The 11,644-nt window shown below is 35.3% G+C and overlaps 2 protein-coding genes across 2 annotated transcripts; one reads left to right on the top strand and one right to left on the bottom strand.

Moving 5' to 3' along the window:
- Positions 1 to 2,104: 2,104 nt before the first annotated feature.
- Positions 2,105 to 8,129, bottom strand: LOC123207521 (BRCT domain-containing protein At4g02110-like). The gene is made up of 10 exons (XM_044625021.1): positions 7,924 to 8,129; positions 7,731 to 7,820; positions 7,441 to 7,545; positions 6,933 to 7,034; positions 6,760 to 6,844; positions 6,294 to 6,363; positions 6,075 to 6,119; positions 3,372 to 5,591; positions 3,046 to 3,262; positions 2,105 to 2,847 (listed from the first exon to the last, which is right to left on the bottom strand). Exons 1-10 carry the CDS (start codon positions 8,002 to 8,004, stop codon positions 2,290 to 2,292), a joined length of 3,573 nt encoding a protein of 1,190 aa, XP_044480956.1. The 5' UTR covers positions 8,005 to 8,129; the 3' UTR covers positions 2,105 to 2,289.
- Positions 8,130 to 9,177: 1,048 nt separating this feature from the next.
- LOC123207516 (transmembrane protein 205-like) lies at positions 9,178 to 10,822 on the top strand. The gene is made up of 3 exons (XM_044625013.1): positions 9,178 to 9,505; positions 9,806 to 10,025; positions 10,334 to 10,822. The coding sequence occupies exons 1-3, from the start codon at positions 9,300 to 9,302 to the stop codon at positions 10,547 to 10,549; spliced, it is 642 nt and encodes a 213-aa protein (XP_044480948.1). The 5' UTR covers positions 9,178 to 9,299; the 3' UTR covers positions 10,550 to 10,822.
- Positions 10,823 to 11,644: the final 822 nt, after the last annotated feature.

Here is an 11,644-nt window from a genome sequence, read left to right as displayed (position 1 = left end):
ATTTTTTCTTCAAAGAACAAAAATCCCAATTGGAATGTGAATTACCCTTATTATTTATTTATACATTTAATTTATTTATAAGTGATTTCAAAGATTTTGATTGTCAAGGGGCTCCAATTTCACTCGTTTAGAATCTTTCCTTTTAAGAGAATTCAACAATCCTTTTTTTTTTTTTCATACATCAACTTCTTATATCTTATAATCAACATGGCATGCCATAATGACAGCCAACTTCCGAGCTAGCTTGCACTATTCTATCATAAGAAAATTAAATGTAACTGCCCAATGGTGGCAAAATTTAAAACCCACATGCCTTGCACATCTATTTTTAAAGCCATGAAAGTGGCCAGTCATATTTCTCAATTGCATCTTGCCCCTCTGACAAGGAAATATTTTATTTATTTGTTTGTTTATATTGCGTCATTTTAAAGGTATATATATATATATATATATATATATATATATATATATATATTCTTCCGGTGAAAGAAAAGGGTTCTTCACGAATTCTCACGAGGCTACCAAATTGATTTTGTTTTATTTTAATATAAGATCGTCAGAGATTATGGGCATCTCTCAGTTGTATTTTTAAAATTAATTATCTGCAAGTTGAAGCGTAATTTCTACACAATTATTTACGCTGTGTAATGACATTAGTATCCTCATAATTTGGGGCAGGTGAGAGAAGTTAAAGGAGGACAAAGGTGGGTAAAAGAGTAAATTAATAAAATTTGGGTGGAAAAGAACACGTGATGTTTGAATGTTGGAAACGTTGGAAAGAGGAGAAGTCGTGGCCAGATATGATGATGTCAGGGATAGCATGTGATGGTATCATGTGCCTTTCAATTTCAAACAAATAAATCATAAGATTAGAAAAAAAAAAAAAACTGTTAATTGAATTTGGCATTTGATGGCTTAAGAATATGACAAAGAACTTTTTCGATTAATCAGTTTTGAGTAAAAGTAAAACATCAAGGAGAAAGAACCGAGAATGTGTTCATACTTGTTTTCAGTTGTAATTCAATATTGAAAATTGAGATCTAGAAGTTTGACATTTTTTCACATATTCAACCAATTCTGAATCGTTCTCATGGGAAATGGGATTCATTTTATGATAATAAAAAGGAGGCAGATCTTCTTCTTCAAGTGGGAAATCAACAAGGATGGCAATGGCATTCCAATTAGTCAAAGTTAATGGCTGGCAGCACAAAACCAAGTCCTAGAGAGAGAAATGGATCTATTCACATTACTTAACCAATAATTAATATGGTTTAAATTTATAGAAAACGTTAATATTTGAATATGAATCTCACGTATTCAAACATATATATTATTAAAGTACATGAAGAAAGACAAGTTCTGTACAAGTAACGTGCAAACATTCTGTGAAATTTGCTTAGCAATTCAAAAAGATGTTCATTTTGTTTGTTGTTGTGGCCGGCTGTGGGAGACATGCTTATATGGTGAGAGTGAGAACCCTCAATTGGATTGTGGCTTAGACGAGTTAGTATCACTCACTCTGGTCAAGTAAAACTTCAGATTCCATAACATATCATCGATAATATTCGAACGCCCGGAGGCAAGAAGAGTTTCTCTCATTTACTATTGTTTGTTTGTGTCGTACCTTAGTACTGGTATGCCATGCTTGCTGCCTGTCTGCCTGGCACATGCAGTCTCAGAGATATTTAAACTATGACCGGAATTTTTTTTGCACTCCACTCGTGTGTTATTCAATTCAAGGCTTTTGCATTTGCTTACACTTTTTTTATTTAAAGAAAAGCGGCGGTAAATTTCGATAAACACACCACCTCCGTTCTCTATTTACAAAAACCTTTCCCCATCCCATAATCAATTGAAGAGGGACCTTTTGGGCCTCCACTCAGGCCCAATATCCCATTGTTTCGTCCTGAAGGCCTACGAAGCAATAATAAAATTAAACCGAATGAACAATATTCTTTGCATAGTCAAGGAGTTGACAACGAATTTTAGGTTGATTTATTCCTGCTCCTTGCTGAGATCATAATTAAAGATTGAATGCACAAGCAATCTGTCAGCAAAATTCCATTAGCATCAAGCATAATGTCTTAATCTTGTCTATCTTGAATACGGGAAATATAAATTATTATATAAGTGGCATCGAGAAATAATTATGAACTATTTTCCAGTATGGTACACCAAAAAATCAGCTTCAGAAAGTAGGCAATAAATCCTATAATGACAGAATTCTACATGTTTACAACTGAAAATGTACATGATAACATACGCTCTTCTGCAAAGACAGAAATGAAATCATTTGCTCTTTGATGAAGGCCCTTTTTTCCTTTTCTTAGATGGATTAATCCTGCTGCTACTACACTTGGGACAAAACCAATCCTCCTCTGGTACATTTTCAAGTGGAGGGTCACAACAATGAATGTGGGTACCAACCCCGCAACCAACAGAACCACTTTCGTCACCGCAGATCAACATAACTTCTCCTCTATCAGTACAGCCACAAACTTGGCAACTTATATCATTGTCCTCACCACTATCTGGTGGACCTGAGTCTGCAACTATTTCTTCTGCTTTGCTGAGCAATTTAGCGAAAGATTTCTCTGCCCAAGCATGAGTCTTGTATAGCACATGTCGCTCAAGGGAATAACCAGGCTTGCAGACAAACTCCACTAAATAATCAGCCACAATGCAGGGTACCTCATGTTTTAAGAACTCTTGAACCCATATATCAACACATGGCATGCCAGGACTGACAACTGCAAAGTCTACTCCAGATTCAAGGAAGCGAGTATAAGGGGGAGCAGTTGCTAATATGATCCCATCTCCAGCCTTCACTACACGCTTCAGAGTATCCTGGATGACCACAGGGCAGATAATTATTTCAGAAGGGCAAACAGAAGCGAACTCTGACCATCATTTATTTAGTAGTTGAAGGAAACGCATTAGTAAAGGAGAATTCACAAAATAAAGACTAATTAACGAGGAGATATGATAGAATCATAATGCAAAATTATTGCCAGCAAAATGAAGACTAAAAAATTAAATAAATACCAGAGGTGGCGCAATGCATTCTCCATATACAATAATGCGCATTCCATAGAAGGCACCATGACCTGTTCTCTCCCTCAAGAGCCGCCACTTCCTTGGAGCCTCTAAGTTAATAGCACCATCTTCACTAAGACCATTTGTGTGCCATTCATAAGGCTCCTCCAGCAAGAACTTCCCTGCCTGATTACAAGCACTTAAATAATCCATCTTAAGAATCCACCTGCACTCAAGACAGAATCAAGTTAACAATCTGCCGGAACAAAGAGGCTAAGATAGCTAATGCTTGATATTTGGTCAAAAATAAAAAGCAAAATTCTGAGACAGTCCACCTCCCAGATGCAGCAGCAGCAAAGAACTTCTCTGTTCTTCTAAGATCAGGGGCTATGAAGTGTGTTGCCTGGTATGACCACTGATGAGAATCTCTGCAACATCTTCCTTTCAAACGCCTTATAACTTGTTGAAACTCCTTTCTCTGCAGTCTGTGTCCACTCAATATAAACCATACAGGTTCAGTCACTGGTGCACCAATTGTAACCCTCTCAAAATTATTATGGATCTGCTTTGGTGTCTTCAAAGATTTAAGATCTGATTTCTGAACACATGAACTTGAAGTTTGGTTTTCAACAACTGGCCTGTTTTCCTTCTCCACTTCCACAGAGTTCTCAATTACAGACACAGAGCTACCACAAGTTTTGATTTCAGGATGCAGCAAACTTTTATTCATTTTAGTACAATCCTCTTTTGTTTTATTTTCATTCATAGTATCTTCCTTATCCACATCATTCTTAGATTTCACAACCTTTGCATCAGCAGGTACATTCTTTGGCTTGGCCTTACCTGCTGGACGTTTCTTCCTTGTATTTACTTTCCCCTTCATACCCTCAGCTTTGCAGGCTGATTCATCCAAGTCAAACTTATTGGGGCAAACTGTTTTTCCCAATTTAGATTCATTAGTCTCTTCTTTTGCAGCCATTATCTCATGTGAACTAATATTAGAACTATTTGCTGCACGTCTATCGCCAGATTCTACTCTCGTCATATTTTCTTCTTTTAGTATCAATTCAACCACCTCAAACTTCTCGTTATTTAGTTGCTTTTCATGCTCATCTTTCTCATCAGGAGCCTCAGTCTCATCCTCCATGGGCTCAGTCTTATCACTAGTTGCATCGTCACACCCTGTAACAGTATTTGTATCCAGCTCTTTTACAGCTTCGACACTTTTGGTTGGAGGGGGTTTCTCAAAGACCATAGTCAACTTCTCCTGGTTGGTTTTCTCCTCTCCTGCATTTGAACAAACTGCAGGGTCATTTAGGGAGGCAGTTTTACTCAAGTAAATGGAACCCTTTTGATTAGCAGCACGTCGAGAACCCAATGTCTTTTTGGCAACCATCTTCTTCCTAACGGGCTCTGCAATTATCTTATCATTTCCTCCCTGAAGTGACTCCAAGTCGACAGGCATACGCGATTTCTCCATCTTGAAATCCCTATCCTTGGGTGATGAAGCCTCTATTTTCTGCTGCTGGTTCTGTGGCTCCCCTGCCTGAGCTTCAATTTCAAGTTTGTGTGCCAAGAAGGACCCTTTCAGTCCTCCAAAAGAAGTTTTAGATGGCTTATCATCATCTTCATTTTGCCCGGTCTCAAAGGTCATAGTTTCAAAGGAATCCAGATCACATGTCAGTAAGTTCTTGTTAACAATAGAGGAACCATCATGAGGATTAAGAGCAAGATTCAAATTAGCAGCTTCATCTCTACAATTATTATTAAGGGAAAAATGTTTAGTATTCTCAAGTGTCTGACATGCTGGAGATTTTGGATCCAATATTTTAGCCCTATAATTGGACATTGGACTTCTGTTGCATTCTGTTGCATTATGACTAGTCTTTTGTGATTTTGAACTGGCACTAGACATATTTGTAATGGTCTTTGCAGGTAAGCAGCCACTTGACTCTGCCTCCTGACATGATTCCTCCTCTCTCTGGGGAATTTTAACATAGCCTGCGGCAGTTCTGGCTTCTTCATGTTCAATTTTGGAGGAACTGGCTACAAAAGCCTTACTGACTTCAAATCCACCTAAGTTTGCTTCTGGAGATCCACTTATATTGCCAGATATATTTGATACAGACGTTGACAGTGGGGATTTCCACAGGTTTTTCCTTGAGTAACTTATAGAATTTTTTTTTGACTCAGAACAGGAAGGCATTTCAGCTCTTCTAAAGGTAGATGCCAAGTCATTTTTCACTCCTGTAGAATGTGGAGTCCTCTCAAGCACAGGATCAATAAAAGCATCAGTTTCTTGCAAAGCATGCACCTCAGGAGCATTACCACTATCATGAGTCAGGAATTGATGAGATCCACTCGCTGTTGAATTTAGCAGCGTTTTTGGCAGCTCCATTGCTGTTTTTGGCGATTGGCAAGCACTAGCTATTACTGCTTTCGAAGTATGTGGACTCTTACTCATGTCTTTCCCCACAAATTGTCTCGCTGTGACACCTTCTGTCTCTTCTTCAGAATCTTTAGCTTCAGCTTCCATCGTCTCCAATTCATAGCCACTGTCAGAAGAAAATTCACTCTAGAATCAGTTGATTCTAACTTCAAAAGATGTTTTAACCATTTTTACCTAAGGCACCTCAAGCTTGCCAAAGATGCATGTGAAAAGCAAAAAGCCATTAATTAAGAAATCAAGCAAAGAACCTCAGACATAATACAACAAGCTAATTAAAGAATTCAATAACAACTACACAATAAAAAGTAAATATATGTTCACCCACTGTAGCGTGTCATGGAGAGGTCTAATTCTATCCATATTTCATAAGTTATAGAAATAATAGGCCAAACATACATACTTTTATACCAACTTGACTCCTAAGCAGAATACTACACATATATATGCATTTCAAAAAGCCAAATTATTATTCAGCAACTAACAAATATAATTTTATTTTAACATACAAAACAAAGATGATAGACCATACCCAAGCATAGATACATACAGACAAAATAACAGCATAGAACAAAACATTCAAATACCTCACCTCTTGTCATAGTTAGCTTCAGGAAGAAGATCCCAATCCCTTAAACTGTAGAAAGAGCAAGTAAGATTAGATAAAAGAAAAAAAATTATTCATTGAAGACCAATGCAGCAAATCTTGGTTCAAGTATTAAATATGTACCCCTAAAATTATATGGTATTTCATTAGTATACACAACATCATTTCAAAACATAAGAGAAAAAACAAAATCTATAAGTATACCAATCTTCCAACCAGCGGTGATTAACAAGCTTTATCTTTTTAATTTTCTTTGCCAGCTCATACTTCTCTCCTGTAGAAATAGACAAAGCTTCATTAAAATATCATTCTAATAATGCTCCTTGTTCAGGATAAAATTTAGCAAATATGAATTGATAATCTGAGTGTAAATTATAAAAAACTAGTTTATCCATGTGATAAAATGAACTGTCTTTATAAAGAAGCTTCGTGATAGAATTTAAACAAATAACTCATGCTGCAGATAATACATGTGAGAGATTAACCAGTCCACCCCATGGTTCAATTAAACAGACAAGAATGATCTGCATTGTGCCCACCTAAATCCAATGAACAACAAACCATATACAACAAAAACAGACTTGATGGGATGGATGAGAGGATCGCAAATTACAACATTACTTGCTAGATAGTTTTCATCCCTTCAGATAATAAAACATCAAAAGCATACCCTCAAATTTGTAGCAGATGAGATGTGTAACTTTGCTTGCCACCAGTGGTTTAGAAAATAATGCACCCATCAAGCCAACCATTGTCTGAGAACAGAAAAAATTACTGTAAAATAGTGGGAAAAATCAAACAATCAGAAGTCATAAAACAGCAAAAAGGAATGGAATCACATACCATTATGTCTTCTCGATCTTGTCGCTGATAACCAGTCAAGCATACAACTAAATCTTTGGCACCCGGAATTCCATTCAGATCTTTTAGTGGTCGGTACATAACCTGCACAAATGAAATGCATACAAGTATTGCATGTGGCACCAAAACATACAGTAAAATGAAAGTCTCAGATACCAAACTGATGAAGCATGTTTTAAATTAAGTAAATTGAGTGACTATGAACATTCTAGACGCTACATTATTGCATATAAGATAAGTTCCACAAATTCATACTAGATCGATAAGCATTGTCACTATTTGTCAACCTAAAAATGAAGAATTTGATAAAAATAATAATAAAGGTGACAAAATCCAATGAAATATTCATAATAAATGTGTTTGTTCAACGCTTGGACGGAAGCACACAGTTGAATTTAGAACTGAAATTGACAACACATAGTAACAGTAAGAACCAAATTGCTTATTTGTGAACAGAATGAATATTCTTATACAAAATAAAGAATCTCACTGAATTAGCGTCAACAGTCATTCCAACATCATAACTATGATCAACCCACAATGATGTGATGATTGTCTTCCCATCATTTCGAGCGGCAACACAGATAGGATCGTCCTATACCACAAAGTAAGAACAAAAATCGACTCAATTTTGATAATAAATAGCAATGATAACAAGAAACTACAAACGCACAAAGTAAAAATAAAATCCAATTTCCAAATAATTAGGCATTAAAGCAAGTTCAGAAGTCTGAAAATAAAATGAAGCGAAGATTATGTAAAACGAGAAACAAGACTTACATAAATAATCCTATCCACAATCACGTGAGTGCAGTTTTGGCCGTACCGGCCAACATCAACTCCACCGCCATGTACTAGCTTCGACCGAACCTGCGGATTTTGTTATGAAATTGAAAAAAAAAATTTTTACAATTCAATTAATTCTGCTACTATACAGTACATAGTAATAGATAGAGAGAAGAGAACGAAATACCTGATGCTCATTGATTGGGTCGAATCCAGATAGAGCGAAACGGACGCCAAGAAACGGTTTGGATCGGGAATCGATTTCCATGATTTATTCTTGGGAAATGAACAAAAATTTGAAGAAGAAGAGAAAATGAATAAAGGAAGAGCGCAGTGATGTGGAATAAAAAATGATCGAGGGTTTAGGAGTGAGTGCAGACTGCGTTAACAAAACTTGCCAAGGAAGAGTGAAACAGTGTGAGGAGGGAATTATAAATTTCGATAATAGGTTCAATTTTTGGTGCAACTGGCGGGAGTGAAAATTCCTAGTTAAACGCCGTGTGTCCCTGTGAAATGTTTCGACCCAATGTTTCGCCTTAAAACCTTTCCAACCCTAATGGATATGAATAATACTTTTTCACCCAACTAATTAATGAAACAATAATATAAACGGTAAAATCATAATTTTATGATTATTATTTAATTTTTTTTTAATTACCATATAATATTAAATTAACAAAAATTAAAAATAATATTTTTAATATCTAAATTAATAAAAATTCTTTTATTTATCTTTCTTTTTACTTTCATATATTCTTCTTTTTAATTTATAAATACAGATATATTTGTTATATAATTGTATATTAAAAGATAAACAATAATTTTTCAAAATGTTAAAGTTTTATATATTTTTTAAGGGATTATTAAAAATTAAAAAAACTTAAAAGGTTTTTCAAAAAATTTTAAAGTACCAATCCGTCTCTAATTTTTTTTAAAATAACAATAACACTTTTAAATAATTAAATAAACTACAACAAATAAATATACAAAAGATTGAAAATATTGTAAAGAGTAATTTATGAGTTTTTAATTTTTTCTAAATTAAATTGTCATGAAAGTGTTTGGATAATATAAAGCCTTTTTTTTTTAATTAATAGAAGGTATATTTATTATTATTTCCTTAAGTCATTAGTTTCGACATATATAGGAAAAAAGTGGTTTTACTCTAAATATAGAGTGAGAAAATATTATTTATTTTTAAAAAAATAATTTATTTAATATAAATCGAGTCAACCTTAAATTTAAATTAATTCTATTTTAATTTATTTCAAATATAATTCCTAATAATAAATTAAAGAAGTGCAAAACCATACCCGAGCCTTTATTAAGACGCCGACGAAGCAAGCAAAATAGTTCAGAAAAGTAATGATTAGGTGACGTGGCGGCATAAGATGTAGCCACGTTTACACACCTCAAAAGTCAGTTCCACCAACGAACTGTTTTGAATCACAGCCTTAAAACTTGGTAGGTGATCCCTTATCGAGTATAAAACCTACCAGTTTATTTGGCAACTGCAAGCATTGTTCTTCTTCTTCAGGCAGCCGCAGGCACAGAGAGAGATAGATGGCTTGGCTAACTCGATTCATTGTAGCTGTGGTTTTCTTATCCATCGGAGTTATGTTTTCTCCGGAAACATTTGGATCAAATTCGGAGCATTTTAAATCCCCAAAGCTATCGACGTTCCTGAAGCTGGCTCATCTCCTCTGTTTCTCCACCGCCTGGGGTGCGGCTCTTTGGGTCACCTTTATCGGTGGCATCATTATGTTCAAGTACGTTCTTCTTCTTAGCCCCAATTCCGCATGTTACACTTCCTTTTTCTTATGTTTTCTTGTTTTGGGGTCTCTTGTGTTTCTGTAAATTGATAATTTAACCTGGAATAATAATTCAGAGACTTAATTGAGTGCAAATTATGTTAATTCTGAAAACCAATTTATGAAAAAGAAAGATTTAATTGATCCATGTTTTCCCTTTCGTAGATTGACGTAGAAACCAATGCAGGACAATTATGGTTTTTTTTTTTCCTGAAATGATGTTTACGAAACTTGGAGTTTTTTATTGAATGAAATTAGGAATCTTCCGAGGCATCAGTTTGGTAATCTACAAAGCAAGATGTTTCCAGCGTATTTTTCAATGGTGGGATTGTGTTGCGCCATATCCGTGGCGTCATTTGCGTATTTACATCCATGGAAGTCATCATCCACTGCTGAAAAGTATCAGCTTGGATTTCTACTCTCTGCTTTTGCTTTCAGTCTCACCAATTTGTTTGTCTTTACTCCCATGACAATTGAGGTAACTAACTAACTCATCATTCTTTATTTTCTCTTGACATTTATATGATCTGCAGCGATGTTCATAATTATGAATTGTTTCATTCCAAGATGTCTCAACTGTTAGGGTCTTGTTGGAAGGCCATTCGTTCAAGATCAATTTAGACTTGGTGCTTTTGAGTTCAAAAGTTTCCTGCTTAGTTTTTGATGAAACAGTGCTGAAAGTCCCTTTTTTTACATTGAGGATAGTTGAGCTCTATACCTTTTGTTGACGGGCACTTTTAAGAATTATTATTGATATGTTATTTTGCATTATTTTTTGTGTTGTAGATGATGAAGCAAAGGCACAAAATTGAGAGGGAAGAAAAAATAGGCGACGAAATTGGGTGGACAAAGAACAGGGAAGTTGCAAAGGTTAATCCAAAGCTTGCAGCCATGAACAAGAAATTTGGGATGATTCATGGGTTGTCATCCCTTGCTAATATTATGTCATTTGGCAGCCTTGCCATGCACTCATGGTACTTAGCTGGGAAACTCAATCTGTAATTTGAGGTATATCAGCCTTTACAGGGAAAGTTGTGCTTTGGTTATAGATTAAATTACTTAAATGAGGACTGTTTGTGCAAAATATGTATGATTCACCTATTTATCAACTTACAAAAGAGGTCTCTCTGTTTACTTCAGAATAAAATTTTGATAGAATTATGTGGAACATTTGAAGCATGTCAGTTCGCCTTGTTGGATGTATTATGTATGGGAATCAACAGAATATGCAAAATGGTACTGCCTCTGTTATACTAAGGGGCCGTTTGGTTTCAATTTTTTAAAATTATCTTGGTAATCTATCTTTTATTCTCTTGTTTGGTTTGTCAGTAATAATATTACAGTAATTTTCTATTACCAATATTGACATGACAGATAATAGATAATTTTTTAGGCTCAGCTTCAACTCGCGTATGATAAGATGTGAGAGTTGAGCACAAGCTGACTTTACCAGCCCCGTTGGATGGATAAAATCAGAGAATCAACGACGCGGCCAATTTGGACTAGGGACACTCCATTTTGTCTTCAATCACGTTTTCTTACACTCCAAACTGGGCCAAAAAAAGGCTTCTGCTTTGTCGATTTCTCTAGCTCTCACATTTGCCAAATCGGTTGATGTGGGCCTTGCAAATGACTCTCAGACACATTTGACTAGCAAATATTTAGGTGTCTCAAAAAATACAAAGAAATGCCAGCAAGTCCCGGGTCAATAACTACATGGTTAAAACTCATGCAGAAGAGCATAAACTTTAGGGTTCAAATATCCCAGAGAAAATTTAAGTAAAAAAGTAATAGTAATGCATTTTGTGTTTCTTTAGAATGTGCCCAAGTTAGGCAACTTAACACCATCCGGAGCTAAAACGACCGAACTACTGATGACTGATTGAGATATTTTGAAAAACCATCCACACAATGCACCAGTCGGCAAATTTATTACACAGTGTTATCTTGAACCACTTCAATTTAATTAACCGCTCTCTAAAACTCATAGTCAAATGAAATTATTGCATCCATCTAAGATTTATCCATCAATTTTAGCAAGAGTTCTTAAACTTTCACAATCTTGAAATTGCATGTAACAAATTGAGACTTAGGTCA

The sequence above is a fragment of the Mangifera indica genome, unplaced genomic scaffold (assembly GCF_011075055.1).
Source record: "Mangifera indica cultivar Alphonso unplaced genomic scaffold, CATAS_Mindica_2.1 Un_0085, whole genome shotgun sequence".
NCBI classification, from domain to species: Eukaryota; Viridiplantae; Streptophyta; class Magnoliopsida; order Sapindales; family Anacardiaceae; genus Mangifera; species Mangifera indica.
The sequence above is the reverse complement of the archived record's forward strand: the minus strand, read 5'-3'. Positions and strand labels throughout refer to the sequence as shown.